At 40.4% G+C, this 17,907-nt stretch overlaps 2 protein-coding genes across 8 annotated transcripts in view; one reads left to right on the forward strand and one right to left on the reverse strand.

Moving 5' to 3' along the window:
* The window catches only part of c5h18orf63 (chromosome 5 C18orf63 homolog), a 31,146-nt gene extending 24,182 nt beyond the window's left edge, over positions 1-6,964 (forward strand). For all 7 annotated transcript variants that reach the window (XM_018765718.2, XM_018765717.2, XM_018765720.2 and 4 more), the window contains one exon: positions 6,528-6,964. In XM_018765718.2, the coding sequence (XP_018621234.2) occupies positions 6,528-6,653 (126 nt within the window). In that variant the 3' untranslated portion in view covers positions 6,654-6,964. The remainder of the gene's footprint in view (positions 1-6,527) is intronic.
* Positions 1,063-17,645, reverse strand: dipk1c (divergent protein kinase domain 1C). Its single transcript, XM_018765726.2, has 4 exons — positions 17,123-17,645; positions 9,731-10,447; positions 5,629-5,793; positions 1,063-3,444 (listed from the first exon to the last, which is right to left on the reverse strand). The coding sequence occupies exons 1-4, from the start codon at positions 17,309-17,311 to the stop codon at positions 3,187-3,189; spliced, it is 1,329 nt and encodes a 442-aa protein (XP_018621242.1). The 5' UTR covers positions 17,312-17,645; the 3' UTR covers positions 1,063-3,186.
* Between the last annotated feature and the right edge of the window lie 262 nt (positions 17,646-17,907).

The following is a 17,907-nucleotide window of genomic DNA, read 5'->3' on the forward strand; positions in this document are numbered from 1 at the left end:
AAGATATACTTAATTTTCTGTGATAAGCCAGCTGACAAATAAAAAGAATTGCAGCGTAGTTAACTTACAACTTTCTGATGTCTTATCTCGGAGAGAAATTAAAATGATAAAATGCATATAGTGCCATTTCCTCTGTATAGAATAACACACATTCACATCCTGTCCTCTATACAACAAACCACATCCAGCCTGATAGCTGTATATATATTCAATTTGAAACTATGTATTTATAATGTAAAATATTGAAAATATTATAACAGCTATTATATTTGTATCTTTTATATTATTATGAATACATAGTATCAAATTGAATATATTTATATATACTGGGGGGGGGGCGCGGTGGCGCAGTGGGTTGGACCACAGTCCTGCTCTCCGGTGGGTCTGGGGTTTGAGTCCTGCTTGGGGTGCCTTGCGGTGGACTGGCGTCCCGTCCTGGGTGTGTCCCCTCCCCCTCCGGCCTTACGCCCTGTGTTGCCGGGTTAGGCTCCGGTTCCCCGTGACCCCGTACGGGACAAGCGGTTCTGAAAATGTGTGTGTGTGTGTATATGTACTGGATGCAATATATATTTAATTTGATACTATGTATTTGTAATAATATAAAAAAAATACCTTATTCTGCTTTAAAAGAGAACTTATTCCACTGTAAAATGCGCTGCGGTTCTTTACAGCATTGAAGCATGAGAAGCTACTTGACTGTGTTAAGCAAACATGACGGGATTGTGGAATCTGACCAGAATATCACGTTTCCCTGACAAATTGACATTGCAAGTGTGATGATAGTGTTGGGTCACACTTCTGCTGCCAGCTGTGAGTAGTTATTGCCAGCTGCAGTACGGAGCAGACGCACAGCATACTGCACATTATTTACAGAGTAACTACTCATTCCTAGTTGAAAATGCAGTCTGTAAGAGTGGAAAATTGCTGTTACCTCGGCGTTATGTAGTAAATGCGTCGTTTTTCCCCTTTTTCACGTTTTGACCAGTACTTTCAGAGTACAAGATCTTGAAAACTTCAACTGCTGTTTTATTTTCACTTCATTTTAAAGATTTGATTGCTGTATACTGGTTACTTGTGACTTTGGATTCTTAGTAAAATGTGAAGAAAATTGTTAACAGACACATGACTGTATGGAATAATAATAATACTTGTGTTTGCATTAGGGAAGGAAGCATTAAAAAGACATTTGAGATGGCTTTGTTTTTTCCCTTCCATGATGATGACCTCTGAGGTCTCGAGGGTCTCCAGTAGACGAAGCAAAGGTCGCCTGTGACTTCCACACAAATCTGCTGCAGATTGCCGCGAGCTATGAAAATTTCCGCTAAACAAAATTCATTAGTCGGACAAAACGGCACTTTAACTTGAAAGTCGGGATTGCTGATTGATTGGAAGGTAATTTAAGAAGCGGAAAGGTGGCCGACCTTCGCTAAGCGTGAAAACTGGAATGTGCTCTGCTTCGAGGCATCTCTCCCGCTGCACTTGGCGGCCTTCTTCCCTCGGGGGCACAACGCAACCAGAATTTCGTTGTCATGGAAACTGTAGTGTGCAGCGACCCCCGGGAACCTATGTAAAGGATAGCAGGAGAAGAACTGAACTGGAGTCCATTCGTGAACGAGACGTTGCAATCGCCCTAGAACCTCGGCGTGCTCCAAAAACATTTCCTTTCACCCCAACCCTCTTGCTTCTGTGTCATGTTTAGTCTTTTGCTAGTTTTGGCTAAAATCTATGATCTTGTGATGAAATGCAAACTTCACCTGGCTTCCATGAACGTGTCCAGCATGGACAACATGTCACAGAAAGAACAGGTACACGAATGGAGGTGACAAGCTACACGAGTTGAGGCACTGATCCAGGTGCGCAGAGCTCTATGGCACAGCGTAGTGTGTGCAAAAAACTTATTTACCTCCCTTTAAAAGACTTGGCAAAGACATGAATGCATGCACATGTCCAACAGAACATTCCGGAAACACGTTTCTAACAAAAGAGCATTTTATTGATCACAAAGACTTACAAATCCCAGTTGGTATATTTAAAAAAAATGTATAGATGTAATTATTAGTATCTGAGCCAACATTCCAAACCTTTAGATTAAAAAATGTATATGCTAAATTGACATGGGCTGAATAATCATATGCATCAGTACGCTACTTTTGTTAATTCTCAAACCAAATATGTAATTATGTGTAGTGCTTGTTAAGAGTTACTCTAATCAACCAGCTGGCATACAAAGACCTGTTGCAATGCCAAAAATATGGCATAACATAAAGATTCTGTTAAACGCTATGTGCTGGTGGAAGTAGTTTTTGGCTTTTTTTTTTTTTAATCATTTCTTGCCTTGAATATTTGTCCTCAACTACATGTAGTTTGCAGGCTATTTATTATGAAAATTTATATTATTTTTACCAGTATTTTCCTGTACTAAGGTTCAAAATGGAAGTGAGAGATGATCTTCGGTTTCTGTATATAAATAAAAATAACATGGACTGTAAGGTTATACTTTAACTGTGTGGTTCTTTGGGCCTAAAGCCCTCGTTTTACACCAGTGTGAGCAATTTTCTTAACCTGAAATGAATGATGTGAACCGTGTTTTGTACTCTTGGCATGTTTTCCTTTCTCTCTGCCTTCATTTCATGACACCAAATTAATATATGTGCATAAACATCTTGGAATGAGGTGATTAATAAAACATTTGGCAGGGGGTACAGTACAGCCTGGGAAAGTGAGAAGGCACTTTAACGTCCTGGCTCCTTGCACGTGGAAGAAATGCTTGCTGATGAACGGAAAGTTCAGTGAAAATTTTCCAGAGACTGAAAGAACACAGTAAACCTATTGTCTAGATATGCATTCTTCATCACACTGTTAAAAGAATGTACGTTAGACCTATTCCATTCTACGCTTCACACGTTCCGCATTTATTATTACTCCGCATCCATTTAGACACACCAGAATGTCCCAACATTTTAAACAGCAGTGTGTCTTGTAATCCTAAATCTGACCTTCATGTGGAAATCTCCTTGCAGCAGTCTGTCTTGTAATAAGTTAGTCCAAATAATTCAATTAATTAGTGTAAATGCCAGTTCAAAAAGTGATGTTTCATGTAATATGTATCTCAGCATTATCCTACTATAATAATTAAAAAATTGCTCAGTAATTGGAGATACAAAAGAGTGGGTTTGGTGCAAAGTATTAGAAATTCAGGGCGGAGTGGGGATGTCCCTGTGTGTCTCCCCGTCCTGTTTTCTGTGCTGATCCATCCTCGAGGAGCTGTGTGAGCACAGAGAGGAGGCGGCGCCAGATGGCCCCGCTCCGCTCGGTGTCCTCGCCACTCGCAGTCTCCACGCACTCCTGCACTGCATGCTGCAGTTCAACCTGCAGGGGGAGCTCTGCTCCGGCACCCAGCAGTGTGGGTGAGAACCAGCGCCTGAAGATCTTGTCACATATCACCTGGGGAGAGAAGGGAAGACTTGGCAGTTTACTGAGCTCAAAGCTGTCTGTTGGGAATGATCTATTCTAAATAGTTTTATCTTCAGACACGATCGTGGTAGTAAAATGGTGTACACCCTGCATCCATAACAGCAGTCCATAACAGGCCTCTTGGCTGGACAAAGTCACACACTGAATGTGTCCTTAGACTGGTGAGATTCACCCTGACAGCCTGCCTTTATTCAGTGCTACTTGAAAGTATGTGAACCCTATAGGGATGGTCATTATTCTTGCATAAAATATTAAAATAAATGTATAAAATTAATAAATGATTATGATTTAGAAACCTGTTCCTACTTACCTGCTTGGTTTAACCAATGCAACTTGAGTTTCACTTATTTTTGCACCTCTGAAGAAATTTCAAAACATTACATTTGCTGAATATACTAATTGATTGGATAACTGAATATACCTGCATAGTCACAAGATGACAAAATATACCTCTGAGGCTGCAGACTGAGAGACAACACTTGAGAAACTCAGAACCGTTCAATAGCATGGAGAAGCCAGTTTCCCTGAGGTCATGAATTGACTTCAGAAGCACACACCACATCATACTCTGGGTTTCATACAACTGCAGAAAATTTAACCTCTGGAAATGGTGCTGTAACTTTTTCATGACTGTTTATGGAATGAACCCAGTCTCAGAAAACTGACGTTCAGTAACAGCTGGCCTGCACACCCTATAGTAATAAAAAGCATACAAGTCAGTCCATTTTCAAAGTCATGCTTTTAAGTTATTTTATTGAATTCTAGTATTTTTCTTGCAAGGCTTATGAATGTAACATAATCACCCTGTGGAGCAGTGAAAGTTCAATGCTTTTGTAAATAATCCCTTATAAAGTTCTCTGACAAAGTATTGGCACAGTTTTCTCATTTACTTGCCTAATTCTGCTTTACTGGACTGATGACCTAACATTCTTCTTTAAAACTTTTATACAAAGTTAAACTTATGGTTCCTTCACTGATAGTAAGGGGCTAATATCCTGTGGCAGCAAAACATCCCCAGGCCATGGCACTGCCACCACCCTTCTTAAGTTCTTACTCTGAAATATATTTGTTTTTCACCAGACATTTCAGGGTCTGTGTAGACCAAAGAGTGATACTTTCAATGGAGCAGTCCAAAGAACATCCTTCCAGAAATCGTGTTACATATTTTGAACAACTGCAGACAGTCTTTCATGTTCTTTTCAGTGAGCGGTTCTTTTTTTTCTTTCCCTCTTCCGAGTGACATATTTTCGCACAGTCTTTGTATTGCGGCATCATCAACATTGATTTGAGGTGAGGCGAGAGATGTGCAGTTCCCTGAAAGTTTTTCTGGGGTTTTTTTGAGCTTACTAATGATTTTACGTTTTGAATGTGGAGAGATTTTGACAGGATGGCCACTCGTGGTAGATTCATGCTGTAACCATTTGACTAGTATAGCTGACTGTGGTCCAGCTGAGGCTCAGAGTCTTAGCTGAAATGGCTATATCACCAGACTCATATGCTTCAAAATATTTTTTCCCAAGGTCTTCAGTAAGTCCTCAGACGGTTGCATAACCATGTCCCTCTAGGGATTAATGTATTTCCAACTGTACTTCTGCCTGGAAGGTTTAAATAGCTGGAAATTATATTGGACAAGGTTGGCCCAAATTAGACTTGACTTTATTCAAACTGCTGACTGTAATTTTCCTTTAATTATGTTGATAGAGAGAATTTTAATTTTTTCGCTCCAATGATTGTGCATTTCATTACCTTCAACACCATGAAAATGACATATAAACAGTATGGGTGTAATTTTCCTGTCAGTTTCCATTTATATACTAATAGAATGTCAGAAATATTGGACCAATTTTAATGTCAAGAAGCAGATAAAAGAGAAAAATTTGGAAAAAGGACACATACTTTTTTCCCACAGTTCTTAATATCATTAACTTGTTTTCTCTGCTCAGTTTCATTTTAGTCCTAGACAACATTTTAGGTTCCAAGATGATTTTTTCACTTTCTGGGACCAAAAAAAGTAATAACTAAAACACATACAATTCAGTACTTTGCATAAAATATGGTACTTTTCCTGCATTTTTATTTAGATTATCACCCCGGCTGTGCTTCTCAGTGCCCCGAAGGACTCCCCTTAACAAAGAACAGTTTATCAGTTCATACCTGTAAATTGCTGTTTACACGTTTAGAGCCACACTTGTTTCTCTTCAAGTCGCACTTGGAAACGCAGTCAAAAAAGTTGCAGTCATCATCGTGGGTACAGTTCTGCTCGAGGATGTCTTGCATTTTGGGCTCAAAGAATGCCATGTCCACATCAATAGCTACAACCTGACCGACAGTGAAGAAAAGTGAGAAAACCAGAATCATGCCATAATAAATCAGTCTAGTTATGCACATTACCATTTAAAACTTCAACAGTTACTGACAAAAAGATATATTTCAAGAAAATCTGTTTTGTAAATGCAGAAATGAATACATACATCAAGCCTATAGGTAATTCTGGAGCTCTGTTATTCCAAATTCTGAAAGATTACATGAAAAACTACCTTTTTTTAAATTTTTTATTTAGATTAAACCTTTGTCCAGTGCAACAAACAAGCTTTGGTTTGAATACTAAGCTACTCACAATTATTAACCCCATTTATACAGCTGGGTAATTTTTAAGTGAATAGTTCACACACAATTGCTCAAGGGTATTACAGCAGGAGAATCTGTTTGAATCCAGAACCATCTGATTATGTGTTGATGGTTTTAATCACTATGAGACCAACTAGCCATGCTCAGAAAATGCCTAATATCTGAGATAATAGTACATTCTGGTGGTTATTGGTTGGTAACTGTTCAACTGTGACATAAAACTGAACATATTTTTCTTTCAAGCACTCTAGTTTCCCAGGGTTAAACTGACAATGAACTGAGGTGCCGGGTTATTTGTTTATTCAGTTTTTGTTTTTCATATGTGCTGTATTTATGTATGCAGCTCAGGTTAATAGTTGTTGTTGAATAGGCATACATATATACCTTTAAAATCGACTCAGTGAACTCAGTCTTTATTATTTCAGGAGACAGTGTCAGATGTTGAAAACATGTCTCCAATTCACTTGAAATGCAAGTCTTTGGACTGTGGAAGGAAGCCCAATGGCCACAGGGAGAGCAGGCGAATTCTGCACAGGCTGAGTCAAATTTGAACCAACACCCCGGCTGCTGTGAGGCACCAACGCTGCACCATCATGTCACCCTATTAATGAAATATGTATAACAAATACTATTGGGTTTGTTTCCACACCTGTTAACTGTCAAAGCAAGCTGTTAAGCATATGAGGAGCTTGTGAAAGTCACGGTAAACTGTCAGTTTTTTTAACCGCCTTAGGGTCTACTCCTCTACCATGTCACACTTTCCAACATATGGTGTTAATGTAAATGAATTTATATATATATATGATATATATGTAATAGAAACTCCAGTAGGGCAGTGGGATAGCCTTCATTCCATGTGCTTCTCACAGAGTTAGTGTTTACAGCTGCTGTCTGGTTTTCCTGAATTTGGTGATCAGTAACAAGATGAGGAATGCTACACATGTTTATGGGCAACAATTGACAATCTTTAAGAGTCTGTGGAGGAGATATATTTTTATATTCTCTCACAGTGAATTACTTTTAATTTTAATGTCTCTTCTTCTGGTGTAATGCACTGTTTTTTCTTTGAGATGTGCATTGCTTTGGAGAACAGTGTCTGCTAAATGAATAAATGTAGATGTAAATGTAGTTGAGCTTGAAGTTTATACAAATGTTTGAGTAAGTCAAAGCGTATTTTTTATTTCATAGCTGCATTGCTTTTACAGAAATGAATCAGTGAATACATGAGTTTGGTGGATTTGTTCCTGTTTGACTGCATAGATAAAGAAGACCGGAAAGCAAAGTGACCCAGATAATAAGGAACTTTGCACAAGCCTGGGTGATAAATCAGTCCCATCCAAGGTGCCAGCTTTGTTGTGTCCTTAGTTGCAAATAAGTATTTATATAATTGGGTATTTAAAGTCGGACACTTTTCCTCCTCCATTGTACTCCATTACACTCAGATTCACTCTCGCTTTTCAACACTACTGCTTCATTCTGCTCTGGCACCTGCTGTGCAGGAGGAACATAGCACTGTCTTGCATATATAAAGCAAAGCACAACACACTGAATAGGAGGTTTTGAAGATGATGCATTTTTAGTTTCAGTCATTTTAATATAGACTTTATTATTGCTTCAAGTTAATAAAAGTGAATAAAATAAAATTCGAGTGACAGGCAAGGGGCTGGTGGGGCCCCATCCATGGTGTATCCTGTCTCACACCCTGTACTCCCAGTATAGACTCCGGAACATTAAAACCCTGCAAGGGATTTACTATTGATGAAAATATATATATCAACAAAAGTCTTAAGGTAAATGTTTAATTCATTCTAGGATTATCTAACAGAACATAATACATTAAAAAAATTGAGAGACATCTGTATTATTAAACTTTCATTGACTGTATGTTCAACAACCGCATCACAAACAGTTCAAGTTATAATCGGGGTTTTGGTGTTCATAAGTTGACGGCCCACCTCATTCTCACTCGCTAATAGCTCATTCTTATCAGAGTCACTGCTCTGTGGGGCTTATCCTGAATCCCTGGGCTCTGGGCTAAGAGTGGAACACCCTGGATGGGACACCAGTGCATTGCAGGGGAGCCACATAGACACACGCACACAAACATACAGATTCACACTTTACAGGCAACTTAGCACTGCCAGTTAACCTCAGATGCAGATCTTTGGACTGAGGAAGGAAACCAGAGCACCTCAGGAAACCCACACAGACATGGAATGAGTGCACAAACTCTTCACAGATTAAAGTGGATTCAGATCTAAGCCAAACAGCACAGACACCCTGGGGTGGCTGCACTACCTGCTGTGCCACCATGCCAACCCCTCTAAATGGCCTCTGAGTATCAGTATTATACATGCAGAAACAAAATGCCCTGCTAAAGAAAGTTGCAGCTCAGCTTCATATTCACATAGGGCACGGAATACACAGCAAAACATTTTCCGGAATCCGTTTTTATCTTTTTTGCAGATTTCTCATGTAGCATTTCCAGCAGGTGCTATTGCAAAACACTTTCCTTTCTCTGTCAAAACTGCCTCAGCATGGTTCTTTGGGTTTTTCTGAAGTCATGTGAGCAGCCCTGGGCGGTTTAATCCTCCTTGGCTTTCAAGCCAAACTTGGACTTACTTGACAGTCCATAATGACTTTGAATATTAAGTCCTGGAACAAACGTCAGCAGAGAAACAGGAGAAAAAATCTTGGAATACTTTCCTAACCCTAATGGCCCTTTCAAGCTGTAGGCATTAAAAATCTGTCTTGAAAACAATTCTAATATGTTTTTAGGGCTTTTCTGAAAGAACTAAATTATGTTTTTTTTAATAAAGAAATGGAAAGCTGTGAAATCTTTCATACCCATAGGCGAAGGTTTATTCTATACGTTTCGGTTAAAGTGCAGGTTTAACTTGTATAACAAAGACTTCTTTCACAAGAATTATGAGCAAATGTAATTTGTACCCAAAAATCTGAATAACCAGCTGTCAGCTCTCATGGGAAAGGCATTACGAGAATAAACACTTCAATTAAAACCGTCAGCCTTTGTGACACTAAACACCCCCTAAGGTGAGCGCTATCCCCACAGGGTGTTGTTAGGTACCTGTGCCAATTCGTGAACATACCTCAGACATATCTTGACTTTTCATCATCTATGATAATAATGATCCGTAAAACAAAAAGTTGTAAAGGAAAGTACTAAGAACTGGAAAAAAACCAAGCAAAGCCTAATGTAAAATGTGAAGTGATAAAATGCATAGAATTCTCTTAAAAGGCAATAGAATTATGAATCACTTTGTATCATTTTATTTACTACTATTTCACTGCTTTGGGAATGGGGGTTTATGAGTGTTACAAGTAATTACAAGAATTGGTTTCAAAGTGTAATAATAATAATAATAATAATAATAATAGTAGTAATAATAATAAAGGGAGTGAAGGTTGTGGCTTATATAAAACCACACTACTTTCCAGACTCACGGCTATATCTGATTTTGTAATCATGGGATAAAACTGGAATAAAAACGTAAACTCGAACCACTGTCCACTTTCATTGCCCCGACTGAACACACCCCTGTCTGTCACACTTACCTACATATAAAAGCATAAGAAAAACAGAATGGGACCTTGGTCAGATACTCACTGTGAGGTCTTTCCTGATGGCAAAGTTCTCTGGTTTGATGTCACAGAGGTGAAGGTGGTGGGAGAAGTCATTTTCAAAGTGGCTGACCATGTCCAGGAAGCTAAGGGCAATGCGGTTCACCATGTCCCTTTCAGCTTTGTGGCCATGCCCACCTACCCATCCATCCACCACCTCATCTGGTGGGCCCAGGAGGTCTTCCAGTGAAAAGAGGTTCTGATTCCAGGCATGGCCGGCCACCAAGTGCTCCACAGCATAGAAGTGCCCACAGGAGCCCAGAACCTTCACCACATGTTGGCTAAAGTCCTGTAATGCCTTGAAGAAGATGTACTCCTCTTGTTGGAGCAGGGCCCACAGGGAGGCAATCTCGGCCCGGGAGTACGGCTGGCTCCTCTGGTGCAGTTCTTGGCTCCACAGCCGGGGTCCAGTGGCATTCCTCACCTCTAGCCCCAGGGAGTTTTTAATCTCCAGTGTTGCATAGAAGACCACATCCATGGAGGATAGCTCAGAGGCATCTTGGTATTCCAATGGACCAAAGCCTTCATAGGAGGAGAAGTTCTCCAGCTTGGACTTCAGGACCACAGGCATACCATGCCACTTTGCCTCCATTACTTTCTTGCCTTTTTCATAATAGAGGCAGCGCTTGTACTCCAACATCCTGTTGACACAGAGGTCCTCACACAGGTCTCCAGTGAGAATGCCCTGCTGGTACTCACCACACTAGAAGACACACACACAAAGGAAATCCTTCACATTAATTTCAGCAAATGTTGACTCCTGAGACAGAGAAGAAATAATGTCAATAAAAACCAAGGAATGGAAATAAGAGACCAAGAACTGGACTTTTTTGCTACTTTGGATCCATCCAACTATTTATTTTTTTTCCTGATTTTATTAGCCCGACAAAAGAGTAAGTCATTCCGCATGGAAGCAGGGTAGCTATTTCACTGTTGCAAACAATGTAAATACTTAAAATACCTTTAAATTGTACTGAGAAACAAGATTTCTTGTGCATTGGACTAAAAGTTGTTTCTTTTATTCATGTTTTGGCCTGAGACTGTATCCAGAGAGGATTTCTTTAACAGCGGTGACCGCAGACAACTTTAACGCCCCGATACCTCGCAGAACACATGTAGAAGCGGCGGCCTCCCTCAGTGGACTCCTGCAGGTAGATTCCCTTGTCTTTGCAGCTCGAGGATGCTGCTACATGTTAGTTTCTGTAATATGAAGCTGAGTAATTTACATCAGCTGGGAACCAAAACCAAAAACTATTACCTGATTAGAGCATAAACAATGGGGCAGTACGATTATTTCTTAACCCAAGTCACATGACATTGACATTGAGTTTGGGAGCGGACTGGCAAAGTGGTAAATAAATAACTACTATGCAATGCACAAAATTAGATTATACAAATTAAATATGGATTTACACTTCATAAAAGTATGCCAGGTATAGGCACAGAATAAACTTACAAGACTACAGTGAAAACTAAAGCGGTGACCCTCCAACGAGATGTAATGCGCAATATTTTCCAAAGCCTGATCAAGTAAACAATTGTCCTTTTGTCATATGATGGTGTTCAACATTACAAAGAAGTACTGAGACTTTGCCACAGGTTGCAACAGGACTGCAATAACATCTGTAACGCAGACTGTATAACTTGAGAACAATTTTTTAATGATATTTCATAGAGCTTAGACATAAAGAGTCTTCCACATTCTTTTAAGAGCTTGTATCTCTTACAGTTTGCAGCTGCTACAAGATTATGGAGCATGAATTCTTTTCATAGGGGAATATAAATCACACTCCACATATCTTTAGTTCCTGTCTATTGTGTGACTTTCTATCACCGACATATTTTTTCCAGAAGGTAACACAGCTGTCCACTTTTCACAGTTGATCTAGCGGGCAGCAAAATCTCTCCGTTCAGATGTACGGGATATTGAATCCGTTCCAGGCAAAGCTACACAGTTTCCCCATTGTCACAGATTACAGTCGGGAAACCCCATTTTGAGCCTCTTGCCCTTATCGAAATTTTCCAGCAAAATTTCCTCTTCTCTCTCCTTCCTGTCAGGCTAACCTGTTTTGAGTTTCACTTTGCCTGATTTCAGAAGACCTGAAATTAGCCGGTATGGGGTCAATTTTGTTTTTAACTGCCCTGATGGTTTCAGGAAATCCTTTAAACTACAGTGGATTTCCTTGGCTTTCATCATGTCATGTCATTTAATTCATTTACTGTTTTACATTTTTCGGATTTAGTGAAGCAATTACATATTTGTATACTAATGTTTTCAAGCGAATCCGTATCAATAACTGTTTTTCTTTATTTGTACTCTTTGACATTTATTATAAAGATTATTCAATAAAGTTATAATTAAAAGTGGGATTTAAAGCAGATAAAATCTACACGGATTTAATTTCCGCTAAAACTCTGATAATTTCATGTGATCGTCTGTTCTAGAAAAGATTATACAGAGGTTTTTAATTTAAAATTCCAGGCTCTCCAGGCTATTTTATTTGACATCTATCTGAAAGGACAAGGTTCACAATTTACTGGTTCAGTTCACACTGTTTCACTGTTGAAGTATTATAAGAAGTACATGAAGTCATTGAAGACCCAGCGATAGAGCATTTGTACAGGCATGACAAATCATTTGGTTTTGTTGTGATGAAAAGTAAAATGTCCTTGGAAGAAGTCCATAGTGTCAGCGTTTGAACATAAACTTGATCTTTTTTTTATCAGCTTTGGCAATCTAATTGTGGTCAGTGAAAATCAATGAACTTTTGTTGGACAGAGCCGGCCTTAGTTCACAAACACATTCCATGTTAAAGAGCTCATATAAATTTGTCTAAGAGCAGAAATAAGAAAAAAAAGCATACTGAAGTGGATTAGGGTGAAAACAAATATTTTCAGAACTCAAAATGGAATAAAACATGTTTGAATAAACCCTTAAATAAGTAAATATCCCTTGAAACAAAGTCCGATTTGCATTTGTCAGATGCCTGTGAATTTTCATTGAGTATAGACCTTTGTTTCTTTCTCATTTCTTAATTTTTGTCAAAGAAAACAAATCAAATCACACCATGAATTTTGCACCAATGAAACATATGAAGGAAATAAATAAAGGACGACTTAAGAATTAAAACTGGATACTTTTTAAAGAATGTGCTACATTCATTAAAAGGAAATAAGAAACTGAACTGATTCCATATAATCAACCAGTTTGTTATTACCTAAAAAAATTGCCCGGGGACTGGTCAGTAGTGGAATGTGAAGAATGCCCTGAAACACTGGCCTGGGATCTTAAATTTCTCATACATCACTGGATGAATGAGCATGTGTTGAAATGCAACATTTCGAAAAGCTCCTTTGTTTTTGAGCTCCCCTTGGACAGTGGAACAAAATATGATTTTCGTCCTTGTTTTTGTCCCACTCGTAAAGTGCTAAAAGTCACATAACTGAAAAGTGTGTACAAGTTAAATCCATAAATTGTGACAAAATGAGAGTGATTGTGCAGAATTTAACTGTTGAATAGAGTACATTGTGATGTTCACTCTGCATCAAGCAATAGATGCAATTAAATAACCCAATTCATTGGCGCAAGCTGTAACTATGGTAACAGCCGACTAGTTCTCCATGACCTCCTCTGTATGCATACATTAGATTGAGGCATTTGCCAACAACAGTACGTCAGATGATGATGTTATTACAAGTCATCACGAGTCATCATGTGCAAGAAACTCTTGATCAAGACAGCTGCACTCCAGACACGAGCAAATGGTTTTCGTTGAGTAGTATGGTGATGTGGCTTAATTGTACGGCTGGAAAACTTTTTTTTTTTTCTTTTAAAAAAATTGACTTGAAATGGCAAGAAATTGTCGGAGTTAAATTAAAATGGGATGGTCTGCTGATCGGTTATCCCATTCAGTTAATACATAGAGTAATGTATATAGGTTAGGTGTTTAGTTCAAAGACTCACACAAGAATTTTTTTTCTTTTTTATGATACATTCATTTCATATTTTCCTTCACAAAGATTTTGAATATGATAGTACTTCATTTATTAGTTTCATATTCTTGTTTTATGTTATCGCTATGTTATTATTATCATACATGATGACTTCACTCCGTAAGTTGTTATTCTTAGATTTTCTTTCCAGCACTGAACGAAATAAGGGAGTTTTTATGAGATTCCAAGTCTTCTTTCAACACATTGTTTTCTGTTCTTGTGGTAAATCTCCTCCCCACACTCCACCAATGTGTTTTCCCCAGCAGACCTGGGCCAGCTAAAACAGATCTAGAATCTACATTAATTGCTCACCTCAATGTTGTGTCATTATACGCATTATACAAAATTTTCCTTTTAATTATATGAGGCTTTACTGCACTGAGTCACTTGCCCTAGGTGCTGCCTGTAATTGGTTGGCTGGTTTACGTTTATCACGAAAACACGTGCTGTGGGCTACACGTGTAGCAGATAATCATAATGGCAATAATAGTCATAATTTATGGAGGCCGAGGAACGTACACTGTTGACATATTAGAGAATCACGATTTGGCCTGATGAGTAACCCTTCGCTAGAACCAGTCTAACTTTCTGCAGCTGAATGTGTTCGCTATCAGTTCTCTAACACCGGGACCCAAGAACACATTTAGTACACGGATTTGTTTCAATTTCCGGAGCATCTACTTGAGTGTTTAGTACAATTCGGCATGTCGAAACAAACATTAACGTGAACCAGAGGGTCAGGAGGAGGGAGTAATTGGACCGGGTCAAGTTCCTTGGCAGCGCTCATGAAGTGTGATGGAGACTCACTGTATTTCTTCATTAAACGGTTCCACAGACTCTCCAAAACTTGGCACACCCTCCGCACCATTACCGTGCTGTAAACATTGAGGAATTAAAAAGATTTCCAGCATCTTAACTTTTCCATCCATGTGGTTTTGTCTTTCCAGTTACACAATGGACGCTTAAGCACCTCTGGAATTTTGCAATAATGCCAGAAGTTTTCCAGTGTTTGAAGCACTGCTTTTAGTTGTGCGTTACATGTGCTTATCAGTATTTGACAATTATTCTTGTGCAGCCAAGGAGACGTTTTTTTCACCAACAATTGTAGCAGTTTAAGAAGCCCAGTGTGTTAGAGTGTAGGTGACTGTCTCGCTTGGGTACCAGAGGCGGGTGTCTCCTGTGGGAGGGACACTCACATCTGCCGCTTCTCAGTCTTTAAACACCACTTTGCCTGCCGCCCAAGTGTGAATATCTTGTTATATTTTTCTTGTAAAGAAAACACATTACAAGCAAAAATCTTTGGAGGAGAACATTTCCATAAAAAGCAGCCTCCTGAATGCGATCTATATAAATACAGTATTTCCCTAACTGTGCCTTTGCTTTATTATAAAATCCAGGAGCTGCAGTGCAACGATGTAGCAGAAACCCATTAACCTGCAAAGTAAAAAAAAAAATTAACTTGCATTTATGCCATAACTCAAGGGAAGAGAGTGATGGCTAAGATCCGAATCCAGAGCACGATGAGCTCTCGACAGATGGTAGCAGAGTTAAAAATAAGGACGACCCTTTTCTGGGCTCCATCGGTTCAGAATGAGAGCATCAGTGACAGCGAGGGAAGTGCTCCAGGTACGAACCTGTGAGATGTGTGTTCATGTGTGTGCGTGTGCATCTCAGGACAGCAGGCGCACTGGTGTTCTGGGCAACATATATTATTGATAGCCGATTTCCAGGAAGCGACAGTGTTTGTATATGGTACGCCATGCCCCGAGGCTGGTGTTTTTATGTTGTAGGCTCTCGGTCTGCTGGACCCTTTGCAGGTAACATTTATCAATGAGGCTATATTGAATATAAATTAATGTGTATGTTAGATGAGGGCGAAACGCATATAACTATGAACTAAGTCATGTGACATCAAAAAAAAGCAGAATACACTTTATGGAGCAACTTTTGGGAGTAGACACACATATTCCAAAATTGCAGAAGGTTGCACTGGCTCGTTAAATTAAGGAATTAAGAGGATTTACTATAATAATTGCAGTAATTATGCCGGCGGTGGTGTGCTCTAAAAGAAAAGAACAGTATACATGGCGTATATTGTTTATTTTGTGTGAGGACACTTGTATTGAAGCCTTCAGTCTTTTGCGTCGATTAAAGTGTAATTTTCTCTTGCCTGTACCGTGTTTACACTGTACTGCATCGGGAAACTTTAGCTCTCTATGTCAGCCAAATTATGTGTGTTCTTTCAAATTTTTTTGCATGTCTGAGATGCCCATTTTGGTAAAATACCAACAGAAGAAAAAGCTGTTTGCATGTTTGGGTGTGAATTTATTCTGGGCATTTTTAGTGGTTTTTACCCACATTTTTTTTTAACAGTTTCAGTTTCTTCCTCCAAGACGACACCGAACATTAATGCGCATAGGCATCTGGCATATTGTCATTATTGAGCCAGTGCTCATCCGTCATGTGTTGAGTTACTTATGGTGGAAAGCAATTTAATTCACTCCTTTTCTGTATTTTTTTTTTTTTGTAAATCTCATCCTTCAGTGTAACTGTGATAAGAGTTCTGCTTGTACAATAAGAATTACTGCGAAATGCCAGATACAATAATGTAAATAATATAACTATACAAGCAATATAAAGAATGTGAAACCAACCATGATAACAATCATCCAATTATTTTCATGCTCCAGGTAAAATAGGTCGCTGAAAATGCAGTGAATGATAGATAAATTGGCCCGCTCTCCAGAACCATCAGGATTTAGGAAATCATAATGATAATCTTCTGCACCTGGCCGTTTTATTGTTATTTTATCATGCCTCAAGAGTTTATGGTTTCTTGCACAAATGGGGAGTTTGCTGTGCATAATTCGGCATGCATGACGAAACAAAAGGACCCATAAACCTCTCGTATGGATAATTGCACAGAAGGGCGGGATGCCAAAGACGGTGCTGTCTCATCTGTCTGGTGCACGGAGACCCCCCCCCTTAATTTGCCTAATCAGCATGACTGGAAATGATGTAGGAGCATTGAACACAAAGGGTGTCATTACTGAGGGTTAACCGCGTTTGTCTGCACAGAAGAAGCGAGGGTTTCCGACACACCCGCCGGTCCAGCAGTTGAGCTCGACACCCACTTGTTTGAGCTCTGCAAGCTCACTGAGACTTGTTTCAGCTCGGTCTCGCTCTTTAATTCTGTGTGTGTGTGTGTCAGAAAGAGAGGACTATAGTAGAGGTGGGTGTCTGTGTGAGGAAACCTCATCTGAGGTTATCTTTACACCGATTTGTGCGAACGGAGGTGTGGCGCAGGACCTCTTTACACCTGTCTGTGCCATCGTGTAGTTCTGCGTGCACCCGGTGTCGAGTCGGTGTCTACGGAGAGACCTACCAGCCTCTGGAGGATCCGCTTGCTCCTGTCGTCCGTGCAGAAGTCAGAGAAGATTGTCCGGTGCATGAAGAGCAGGCTGTTGAGGAGAGCCCAGAGCGCGAACCAGAGGAAGGCGACGAGTACCGTGGTCCTCCTGCACGACCTCGGTCCCAGCCACCGGAGGACGCAACCCCTTCGCAAAGGCCACATGGGCAGAGGAGTGCGGGGGCCGGGCTCCGTCAGGCCGGAGTCCACGCAGCTTCCCGAGCGTGGGCCACGTCGGCCTGAGGGTCAACGACAGGGCTCGCGCCTCCCTTGGGGGTCTCCACCAGCCACCTCCTCATGCTGCTCGCGCCTGGTCCCTGGACGCATCCGCGTGCACGTGCATGACCCTCTGAACTCGTGTCTCCCTGGGGCGACGGCAACTGCGATGAGTGTGTGTGTGTGTGTGTGTGTGTGTGTGTGTGTTGCCGGTGAAGTTGAGGGAGCCAAATGTGCTCCTTCTCTCTCCGTCTCTCTCCCACTTCCCCCTCTCTCTCTTTCTCTGTCTCTCTTTCTTTCTCTCTCTCTCTCTCTCTCTCTCTCTCTCTCCACCACCCCCCTTCCCACACCCCACTTTATTATCACTCGACTGCCCGCCCCCTTTCCTTAGGCTTCCCTCTTCACGGGTGCATGAACAGCACTCTTTTGTTTGCGCCGTAGGAGGGACTTGGTCTCGCACAGGCACGGTCCCTAGTGAGCGGTGCCGCTCGTCGTGTCCGGGCCCGGACGGGGCGTCCCCGTCCGCTGCTCGCCAACCGGGCACA

This window comes from Scleropages formosus, chromosome 5, assembly GCF_900964775.1.
Source record: "Scleropages formosus chromosome 5, fSclFor1.1, whole genome shotgun sequence".
In the NCBI taxonomy this organism is placed as follows: domain Eukaryota; kingdom Metazoa; phylum Chordata; class Actinopteri; order Osteoglossiformes; family Osteoglossidae; genus Scleropages; species Scleropages formosus.